This window comes from Ostrea edulis, chromosome 10 (assembly GCF_947568905.1).
Source record: "Ostrea edulis chromosome 10, xbOstEdul1.1, whole genome shotgun sequence".
NCBI classification, from domain to species: Eukaryota; Metazoa; Mollusca; class Bivalvia; order Ostreida; family Ostreidae; genus Ostrea; species Ostrea edulis.
Window position 1 is genome coordinate 10,244,483 of NC_079173.1, and position 12,212 is coordinate 10,256,694.

Here is a 12,212-nt window from a genome sequence, read left to right on the forward strand (position 1 = left end):
CTTACAAAGGATAATATAAGGGAATGGAATATTAAAACGTTAATGTTAAAGTTTCATTAGTCATATTTCTGCAGTTGTTGGTAAAAGTTTTAAAAATCATGAACCGAATTATATCCAGATGTTTACTACATGTTTGAGATTTCAAAAAAAATATTTAGAGCAAAAACGTTCAAAATGATTTCTTCAAACAAAGGATATTTTTCAAAGAAATATATACCGTAAAATGTGAAAGTTGACTCATTCATAGCACTATGCCGTAATTTGACCAAAATTTCAAAACTATTAGTCGGTGAAAGTTAAATTAAATGAATCAAAATTCAGTATTAAGAATGAAGTTTTTATTGACTATCTAAAAACAACAAACAATTTGAATGAAACGTCACATGTGAATATGTTCCCTTACAGTTCATGAAATAGTGAAATAGATTTCTTCAACTCTTGACATATTCCCTGCAAATTTATGATCTATCAAGTCTTGGGTGAAAGAAATCTGTCAGTGAATAAAATAAATAAAAAAGATACACATTCAAGCACTTTGCATATTAGCTGCAGAACTGTGATGTCTCATAAATGTGATATAATGTTAGATATTTTTATATTAAATTTATGAGACGGTGATACAAGGATATCGCGATATCAGGCCTCAACAATGCACGTGTTTTTGAGGGCCATAAATCGAAAGTTTTAATAATGAGTGGATCTGTAGCTCTCTGATCTGTCCCAATATTTTCCCAGAGAGCAACAGTTCTGCAGGTACATGTACATGTAGTTGTATATCACATGATATGTCGTGTGTTGTACACACTTATTACGAGTACATAACATAAAATATACGACATATATAAATATCAGGTTAATCTTTCTGTCTTTAAAAGAACAGAAACAGGTCGTGATGTACATCTAGGATTTGACAGCTGCGTAAATAGAAACCAAGTATGCCACCCCAATCACCACCACGCGTGCGTAGTTACGTTTCCTCAAACGCCCGATTGTTTTCTCAACCCACTGGTGACCTGCAAAAATACTTATTAGCAATCAAGATTCCAAATCTGAAATCAAAATTCCGTATTTGTGCAGCATGCATCATTAAGTAATCAGGTATTCGTTGATATTTGTTTTTCAGTCAAAAATATTTTCTGGATCACTTAAAAACGTATGGGTATGTTAATATACATCATTATAATTCTCGAGTAGAATTAATTCTTCGGATGAGAGTATATATGAGCTTCATGAATACCCTTTTTCGTGATGACGTCATTTTCCAAGAGAATTTTAATATCAGGAGCCATGACGAAGACAGTGTAGAAGAGGGAAAAGAGACTAGCTCCGACTGGAACCAGCCACAGGCTCCGCACCGGTGAGGAAGGACTCAGATAGTACACCCCACCAGAGCTGGCAGCCATACTCAAGGAAATAAAGCCCTGTAAATGAATGATCAAGTATTAGTCTCATTTATCATTTATTTCTAAAACACATCATCTTGACTCTGGGGTTATAAACTTGAAACTAGATTCAACAACCATCAAACATAGAGCTGTCTAAATCCCTCTTTTTAAAAAGGCGCTCACTTTGGATTTCTCAAATTATTCATCACCACAACGAGAGAAAAAGAACAACACGTATATTACAAATGTGTGCAGACTGTGTTTTTGAAACGTTATTAATATACGCCCAAATATGGCCAAATCAAATTGATGCTAAATTGAACTTGCGTCATAGAAAGAAGGTGAATCGCGTCTCATGTTAATTTCCCTAAAGGTGTTGCATGAAAGATCGATGAAATTAAGTTACTCAAATATATGATGAAACCAATTGGAACGTATGTATCGATTCAAACATTTTTGAAAATAAGTTTAAAAGACGTGTATTGACAAAAATCAGCCAAATTGTTTCGAGTTTAAATCAAGCAATAAGCGATTTATATGACCTTTAACTGTTTAACGTTAAAATGGAGGGGTATCCCCGAATTTCAAAAAAGCTGCCTCCGTGAAACAAAAAAAATTTAGCATGATGTTCATGTTCTTCGAGTTTTCCTTTTAAAAAAAACTCGCTTTGAAATTTTGTTTCACGGGGGTATTTTTTCTTAAATTTCAAAAAATCGAAACGACTTCACTGATATTATTTTCAACTTCACCTATACATTAATTTTCCTTGGGTATGTATGGTCTACTGCGTGGTTCAGTGGGTTTGGGCGTCGGATTTTATATATAATTTTTTTTATGTAAACTAGACTTATAACTCTCTTCATGTATGTCCATCCTCTAATATTCACTCCACTTTTCATACTGTATACATCTTTTTTGTTTATACTTTGTAATTGAAAATGTATTATGCTGATGAGCCGTAAGGCTTAAAGCCAATAAACATTACAATACAATAAAGATGTTTTCTTTTTTAAAACGACCAGGTTCGAATCCCACACGAACACAATTTTTTTTCACATTACGTTTTCCATCTTGATTTTTTTTTTTTAAATTGAAACATGCTTCTAGCTTTTATATTTTTTTCATGTCAAATATCTGTTTTAAGCTTCCAACATGGACACTGTTTAGTTTGTGAATAAGCCTCGCACCAAACACACCGTGCAATACCTGTGTTTAAAAAGTCAAGTTGCTAACGAAAACTTGTATGTATTTCTGAGTAAAAGTTGTTGACAAAGGCATGTTGCCTTTTACGAAAAACCATTGTGCACTTTGCAAAGCTTTGGAAGAAAAACTTTAAGGTAAATAACCGTTAAACAGTTTAAGTGGATAAGATGATATGTATTCCAGTAGCAAATTGCTACGGTCAATCAATTTTTACAGGTGCATGTACTTCGAATTATGTTGAACTTTATCAATGCGTAGTGAACTTCCCATATTTTGTTTTGTGGTCAGAGTTATGTACAGTTGCTAACTGTTGGTTTTAGAAATAATACATACGAGTATAAGAGCATTTAGACTGTAGTATAGTTTAGAATATCAAATAATCGATACACTCGTAACATGTCACCGTATACATTGTATCTGATACTCAGAAGAAAAACAAGACAATTTCATTTTCACAATTGCAATAATTATGTTTAGACTACATGTACATATAAAATGTATTAATTAAGCTTGTCCTTAGTGCATTTGAATGGAAAATACGCAATAAGGGTATAAATATGGATGAGGTCAGTTCTACATCAAGAGTGCTGGCACGGAGCTAGCTCCGATTAGAGAAAGTTCCCGCTTCGGTGCAACACCTTCTTTGATCGTGACATTTTATTTCATCATGTAAAAAGTTTCTAACTTTATGTTGTTGAAAATTATTGCCAATTTTATGGCTGCGGAGAGAAAGACAGACTGAAAATTACACGAGTAGTTAACGGTCATCTGAGAAACAAACAACTCTTGAATGGACATCAAAGGAATTTATTTAATTTTCAATGTCCAAAAATAAAAGAGCATTGTTTAAAAGTTAAAACTCATGATCATAAACTGAATTTTCAACAGAAACCTTGACCCAGAGGCCTAGCAACAGAAACAGGATTGCCCTTGAAAATGCTTTGGTTTCCATCAAAACATATTTTACTTTCCATCTCACATACACATAAACATTCATTCATCTTTTTGTCTGTTAAATCAATTTGACAAGGGTCGTGGAATATATAAGTAGCTGGGTATTATGCTGGATCAGAAATGAGCAGCAAAATATATTACTGAAGACCCATGACTTTACATTGTATGGGGTTATTTATTCATTGGGGCACCTTAACATATCTTAAAGCACGTTTCTGTGCAAACAACTTTCAATGCAAGGTTTCGTTTTAACATCCTCAAAAGGACCTCTGCCATTATTTAATGCGAACTGGAGATTCCTACACACCTGCTGGCATCATGCTTCATCCGATTCACTAAAAGTTATATTGTGCATTGTTCACCGGAATGACCATCGGTCTTATTATCGCCATTGGAAAGCCCAAATCCAACCCCTGTTTTCGTTCCCAACCTCACCCTGTTTATTGTTCATTTTGTTTTACTTTATGTGAACCCAAACTGCAATGTTTTCCTGTCAACCTGGCATTTCGTCATTAAATCTACATCCTTGTGACGCTTTATTTGTTCATTAGCATCTGTCTTGTCATACATGATTTTGACCCAGACTCATCGATCTCGATTCTGATCATAACAAGGGACCCATGGGCCACATCGCTCACCTGAGTCACCTTGGCCCATATTCAAAGATTTTCCTTACATATTCACACATATAACTTTCAATTGACCCCTACTGTGGTCACAACCTACCTCCGAGGGCATGGTGATTTTTGACAAACTTGAATCTGCACTATGTCAGAAAGCTTTCATGCAAAGGTAAACTTTTCTGGCCCAGTTGTTCTTGAGAAGATTTTTAAAAACAATTCAGTACATATCTGTATGTAAAACTTTTGATCCCCTGCTGTGGCCCCACTCTACACTCTACACCACTCTACACCAGGGGGGGTGTGTGTGTGTGATGTTAACAAACTTGAATCTGCACTATGTCAGGAACCTTTTATGTAAATGTAAATTTCTCTGGCTCAATGGTTCTTGAGAAGATATTTAAAAGATTTTCCCTATATATTTGTATGTAAAAATTTGATCCCCTATTGTGGCCCCATCCTATCTCCGGGGGCCATGATCTTAACAAACTTGAATCTACAATATGTCAGGAAGCTTTCATGTAAATTTGTTCTTTCTCGAACCCGTAGTTCTTGAGAAGAAGATTTTAACAGAGTTTCCATATATATTTAACTTTTATCCCCTATTGTGGCCCCATTATACTCCCGGGGGCCATGATTTTAACAAACTTGAATCTGCACTATGTCAGGAAGCTTTCATATGAACTTCAGTTCTTCTGACCCAGTAGTTCTTGAGAGGAAGATTTTTAAATGATCCCACCCTATTTTTGCATTTTTGTGATTATCTCTCCTTTGAAAGGGACATGGCCCTTCACTTGAACAAATTTAAATCTCCCTTACCCAAGGATGTTTTGTGCCATTTTTGGTTGAAATTGACCCAGTGGCTCTGGAGAAGATGAAAGTGTGAAAAGTTTACGACGACGCCAACGACAACGACGACGGACAAATTTCGATCAGAAAAGCGCACTTGAGTCTTCGGCTCAGGTGAACTAAAAATAAAGATAACTGGGTTGCAAATATTACATATGTGTCTTCAAAATCTGGTCGCAAATATGACCGATTGAGTGGCAGTCGAGTATCGAATATCCAGTATATCTAGAATGTACCAAACTTTCCATAATTCTAACGTAATACATGTACATCTATTATATACAGGTACGTATCAAACTCTTAGTATCACATGCAGCTTATCATATATAAGTTTTTGTTTGTTTAAGTAGCGTTTACGGCCATTGGGCACCTGACAAGGATAATTTGATTGATTGATTAAATATTGTTTAACGTCCCTCTCGAGAATGTTTCACTCATATAGAGACGTCACCACTGTTGGTGAAGGCCTAGGGTTGCAAAATTTAGGCCTATGCTCGGCGTTTGCGGCCTTTGAGCAGGGATGAATCTTTATCGTGCCACAACTACTGTGACACGGGACCTCGGTTTTTGCGGTCTCATCTGAAGGACCCTTACGACAGCTCTTAAACACAAGGCACCAAATGTAACATGAAAAGAGAATTGCTGACCGCTAATCAAACTGAGGCCACTGTCTCGGGTGTTTACTTAATAACCGCGGAGCTATCCAGGCCGATATCCATGGTATATATAGTCCAAATCAATACGGAACTCGTGTATTAAAAAAAGCCAAAACAAAACCCGAGTTAATATTGTTGATATATAAGTAAGTAAATTTGTAGATAATGCCACGCTGGTGTACATATGTACATTGCATGATTAGAACAAAAAATACTTCAAGTTATCTGAATATTTATTTCAGTTTTCCGTTCCATTTTTCTTTCCGCATTTTAGCAGTACCCGGTTAGTTACAACTTTCGTTTTCAACGAACCCGATTGAAACAAGATAAACGTCTTTTGAATCGATTTTTAGATATATTTATTTTATAATTTAAGTTATGCATTAACTGTGCATAGGAATGATTTAACACTTATCTTTGTCCACAAAACACTAATACTCCCTAGCACAATGTACCTGAATATAATCTCGTTCCATTGTGTTTTTACTGATATAAATCTAAGCAAAGATCTAGTTCGATTTTTAAATGTTTAATCAATTTGCATTATTTCAACGATCCTGCATTGAAAATTCTAAAAGGGCATTAGAATCATTTTCTAAATGTACCAAAGAAATAAAAGATGCAACTTAATTGATATCGCACACAATCAACAATTAATGTGAAGGAAAAAAACAACGTTCTGGGTTTTCTAGGTCTTATTTATCATTTTATTTTTATCTTATTTTTTTATATTTCTTCTAACGCCATATTCTCAATTTTGACGTGAAACTCAACAAGCCTGCGAATAAATAAAAGATCGTCGGCTTATTTTTAATTATATCAACTTACTATTTGTTTTGCTGCGATTCTAAAGCTATTAGCCCATTGTTCCCAGCGTGAGCGCAGCGGCAGACTGGCACGACTTGGTCCCTCGACGACGGCAGAGTACAAACCAAATCCATTGAAAATCCCCGCGAAGGTGCATGTGGAAATCTGCAGAATTTCCACCAGAGAAGTTCCCCTAATCACGTTCGCGAAGGTGTCCATCTTGTAGACGCTATCCGATATAAACTGAAAATCTAAATTTAGGTTGATATGGGGAGGCGCAAATGGGGTGCACTAACTCCAATTTCAATCAGGTAAAAACAAGTCCCAGATGATTATCTACATTAGAAAATGTTTTAAAAGGTATATTCAACGCCCTGTGCGGTAACGTTACAAAGACTAAACGTCTTCACGTTTCTTATTTATCATTTTACCTATTCTTTTACCGCTTATTGCGAAAATTTTATTTATTTATAGGCATGAACTTTCCAGTCTGTATACATCCTCCGCAGTGGCGGATCTAGAGAAAGTGTGGAGGTTGCACCCAGACCGCCTTGTACAAATTTTCTGGATCCGCCAATCCTCGGTTGCAAATACGAACGTTCATCTATCTGTAGCATGTACCTTTTTTCCATGCATATATTTTCATTTTATTTGTGTATCACAATTACAGTCATGTTCTTTTGTTACAGTTACCAGTACGGTGTATATGCTTGGTTTGTAAATTACCAAAGTGTTTCTACGTCATACAAAGAACAACCGCCCCAAACAACTGAAGTATATTCGAGCAAGGGTCGTATACGTTAATGGAAGTGTTGTACACTTTGGTGTTTTTTTTCTTCTTCTCTCTAACCAATGAAAGTTGATTTTTTAAAGGTATTCAATGTATAACGAAAGGATAATGAACAATTTTTAAAGATTTAATTTAATAATGATGAGAGTATTTTAGTAGATGAAATTCACATGACTGGTAAATTACTAGAAGCTGACCTTTTTGCACTAGAGACTTTTTGAAGAGTCACCTGCCCTTTGTGAAAATAAGAAAAATCTAATTTTCAAAATAATATGTATGGCAAATGATTGATGTACAAAGAGAAAGTGTAAGTAACTTTCTATCAAGAGATTTGTGTGATTGGTGCACTCAGTTCAGCTAAGGTTTTGTGTATCATTCCTAAGTGACAGCCGACTAATACGTATATAAATTATAATCAGTTTGAAATGATAAATTTGGAAGATCGGATTTGTTTTCATTGGGAAAAAATACGACCTTTTTTTTTGTATCCCAGTGGATTGAATTGAAGTAGCCATTCGTAAAACGTTCAACCCATTGTGTTTAATTTTGTCCAATCTCCAGCAGATTATCAAAGTCATAGCGGAACAAATTGTCCTCAGCGTCAAATCTACATATTGATAACATATTCAGGAACATCAACAAAAATATTTTCGGCTCACGAAGAAAGGCATGAGTTACAGCGACATATCCTTTAACATCACTTCTTGAATGACTTGCAATTAATCACTGTAACAAATCCCCGGATATATCTATAATTCAAAAATGCGACCTTCACGTAATATTCTATCAAATGTTTAGAGAGATTACAAAATCATACGTGATCTAGTTCATTTACCCATCGTGTGCATTGAATAACGCAGTGATAATCTTCTGATAAGTTTAGCTTTTTAACATTTAAGCTTACCGTCTTTATGAACGACCTTATACAGTAAACGGATATAGATGTATGATATGCTTTAAGGTAGCTCCATCCTCATGTGAATTATCAATATTAATGGTTAAAAGTGGAAAAACTGTATTAATTTCCACTCAATATAGTTTAATATAATTAATAACCAAAGAAAATATATATGTTGCCACCTTTTTAAAGATGTCAGACATACAAAAACAGTAGTATACATCAACATCAGAAAATCACATATTTTCGTTAAACAGAATAATAAAAATAGATAAAAACTTGTTGAAATGACAAAATTTAAATATCAACAGTTTCAAAAAACTGATAATTCATAAATATGTATAGATTAATTGTGGATATTAGGTAACCTACCTACCTATCCTCTTCGTGCCCGGTGGCACATAAGGCTGATACCAGATCCCTCCATTTGTTTCTATCCATAGCCATCTTTTCTACTTCCTTCCAGGTTTTTCCCATCTTCTTTATATCACTTTCTATAGTCCTTTATTAGGTAAACCACTGTATAATAGACACCAAGTAGAGGAAATTCCAGCATAGGAATTATTGCCCTTGACAAAATTATTTTAATCATAAATAATTGATTATCTATGAAAAATATAAACTTTTTCAGTATTAATAGTTTACCAGATATTTTATTATATCTAGTGAATAAAATTCCTCAGAAAGATATATTTCTATCATGCGCAAAGTTTTTTTTAAGTATTTATATTCTTATTAAATGTCACCACATAATCAAATTTTTCTAAAATGGAAAATCTTACTTAAAATCAAGTTTTATAAAACACCTACTAGAAACTACTGTGGCATATTTTTCTAATATGACCTTGAAGAAGACATGATATTTGTACTAAAAATAGAAGCATTGTGTCTTTTCAATCTCAAAAAACAGTGGAAAGCAGATGTTCAGCGTGTTTTTATTTTTCACACAGCAAGAAACAAAGACTACTAAATAGCTGAAAATTGTCCACATTTTATCAAGAAGAATTTTAAGGTTTGCGTGCAAAAAAAGAGACAATTTCTGTTATTTGTTGAATTATAAAAAAAGAGACAATTTCTGTTATTTGTTGAATTATAAAAAAAGAGACAATTTCTGTTATTTGTTGAATTATAGAAATGTTTTGATAGTTGTTATGAATAAGATTAAAACACCAGTTTCTTTATGTTGCAATTTTTCTTCTTTCTTCTCTTCGTTTACTCTTTCTTTTTAAGATTGAAAATCCTGTAAAATTGTAAAGTCGTATGTAAATTTTAATGGCAATAATCATCATTTGGTTTAGCATAAAACCTAATTCGGATGAACTTGAATTTTGCAATTTACTCATGCAGCTGAATTTTAGGTCGATTTACGGAAAATAAAACAAAACGCTGCTCGCGTTATAAAATACATGCAAATCAAATATGTTTTAGTATTCAGTTTAAGCTCTTGAGATCGTTATACGTTTAGAAATAGGTCCGTCTTTTGACGACATGTACCGGGAACCTATAATCATTATTACAATATGTACATGTACCACTGTTGCTTCTAAATACGCAAAATAAATAGAATATTTGAATGTCAAACCACTATACACAAACAAGGATGAGGACGTTTAAACTAGTGGAATGGGCATATGACATAAAAAGGTCGATCGACAAATTCGTGGCTCGAGTAACAAGTTTCGGTTTTTGTATTTTATTAAGGTGGCTCACTACACCCAGAAATATTTTCTCAAATCAGTACGAATTGATTTAATTATAAGAGATATGATGATATACAATAAGTATAAGTGCCAAAAATGCAAAAAATATACAACTTTGGATAAAAACATGATTTTCAAAAATAATATTTTCAACACATATGAACAAAAGACTCTGCGGGATTTGAACTCGAGATCTGCGGTTCACCAGCCCTATGCTTGGGATCACTATAGGACTCTGTCAATAGATGGTCTTTTTCTACGGTTTAAGATCACATGTGCGCCTCCTTACCAGTAATGCCATCTTCGCAAGCCAAGTGTCCGATTCGGGCGATGAGAGTAAGCAAATCGGACACTTGGCTTGCGAAGATGCAGTACATGTTATGCATACAATCAAAACGTTTAGGGCACTTTCCCCTTCCTACGAAAAAGATCAAATTATTAATGTTGTTACAAGAGAAAAAGCTACTGGTGTTATTTCTTGTATTGCTCTCCTCTCTCCAATTGAAAGGTTTTGTTGAAGAACATTTAATTTCAAGTTTTGAAAAAGAATACAAGATACGGGTTTCTTTATATCCTTAAACTATACAGCTCATCGGCCATAAATACAAAATATTTACAAATATATACAAATAAAACAGTAGAGGGTGAGTAGACATACAGATACAATTTTGAGGATATACAATCAATGCATTTCAATATACATATAACAATACGCGTAAATAATATGTCGTTGCAAGTACAGCATTTCATAAATTACATGGAGATCGTAACTTTTATTACGGTCACGGTTATTCTGAACGATTTTCAATTTTTTTTTTCCTTGCTGAAAAAATATATAGGTCAAATAATTTCTCATTTTGGAAAACAAGAACCCGACATTAGTTACCTTTGAAAATGAGGACCCCTCATACATGTATGTTACCTTTGAATAGAGGACTGGCATTAGTTATATTGTACCAATTACATGCCCGTGTCTTTATAAACTTGTGTCAGTATAATCATCGAGAGAATTGTTTTATAACATGCTTATTGATAATCAATATTGAACGATTTTCATAGAAACTGAACCTTACATGCGGCTTAGGACGCCGTTTCATCAATAAGTGTAAATTTTCAACTAACTAAGTCTTACGCCGACTACGTAAATCTAGTTACGTATAATCTTAATAGTTTAGCGCAAACCGCGTTTCACGAAACGACGTAAATACATGCGTACGTTACTACTCGACTAAGTTTTCAACTAAGCTTACGTGCTTGGTTACCGCGTCCTGAGCATGCGTACATCATACTTTCGGTTTTTTTCACTTGTCGTCTGGACCAAGATAATGAATGAGAAGAACGCAAAGAAAATGCACAAGCGGAATTGGGAGGAGACAGATGCATGGCCGTGTTGGCAGAGGCAGTAAAATTTTCCTATACCATACTATTTGGGCACTGCATACTAAATCGAACATATCACTCCATAAACAAAATTAGTTTTTATCTACATGTATATAGGCCAATGTATATATTTTAGATCTCTTCTTCTACAAAAAGTAGTTGTTTTATGCTTTCAAAGGTTATTCTATTTTAAGTGCATGTAGGTCGACACGATGCATCTACATTGTATATAGATATTAACTATGTATTTATACTTCCATTGGATAGTTAATGTAGACACATAGGCCTAAATGTGTTTGAACAATTGAATGTGTGTGCATATTTTATAATCTGGGATTATATACAGGCACGTACCATCGTTTTGCAAAGTGAAGGGGGGGGGGTGCAGCTGGAACATAAATTTGTATGTTTCAGTGTATGAATTTTATTATGGTGTATATTTAATTCAATAATCAAAGAGTTATTGCCATTAGACAGCTCCACATACGTGTAATTGTGTACAGTGGCGGATCCAGAGGGGGACCCACTCCCTTTCGTCAGAACATTTAGCTTAAAAAGCCAAAAAAATAACGCATTTTGAGGGTGGACCCACTCAATCCTTGCGAAAATTCCTGGATCCGCCTCTAGTGTATGTTGAGTATGTGTTACACGTTCATTAATGCCTGTATATTGCAGTTCATTTATATGTTACCGTTCTTGGTTTAGGGTTGTTTTGTACTGTCCATCTTCCATACATAAATTCCCAATAGTTAATAAACGAATCTACGGACCGTTATGTTATTTTTGTAGATCACACTTAATATCCCAAGATCGAAGACCTCAGTTCCATACATCATGTGAAAGTTTTGTGAATAGCCGGTGATTCTGATGTCCAGTAAATCCTGACAAAGCATTCAGACGGAGACAGCGTAACACTAATACATTTATAATTAGTTTACATGCGCAGAATCATTTTCTCAGTCAACATCTA

At 34.4% G+C, this 12,212-nt stretch overlaps 1 protein-coding gene across 1 annotated transcript; it reads right to left on the reverse strand.

The window, feature by feature from the left end:
• Positions 1–321: 321 nt before the first annotated feature.
• On the reverse strand, positions 322–6,952 carry LOC125666774 (uncharacterized). Its single transcript, XM_048900058.2, has 3 exons — positions 6,496–6,952; positions 1,238–1,421; positions 322–1,013 (listed from the first exon to the last, which is right to left on the reverse strand). Exons 1-3 carry the CDS (start codon positions 6,691–6,693, stop codon positions 901–903), a joined length of 495 nt encoding a protein of 164 aa, XP_048756015.2. The 5' UTR covers positions 6,694–6,952; the 3' UTR covers positions 322–900.
• Between the last annotated feature and the right edge of the window lie 5,260 nt (positions 6,953–12,212).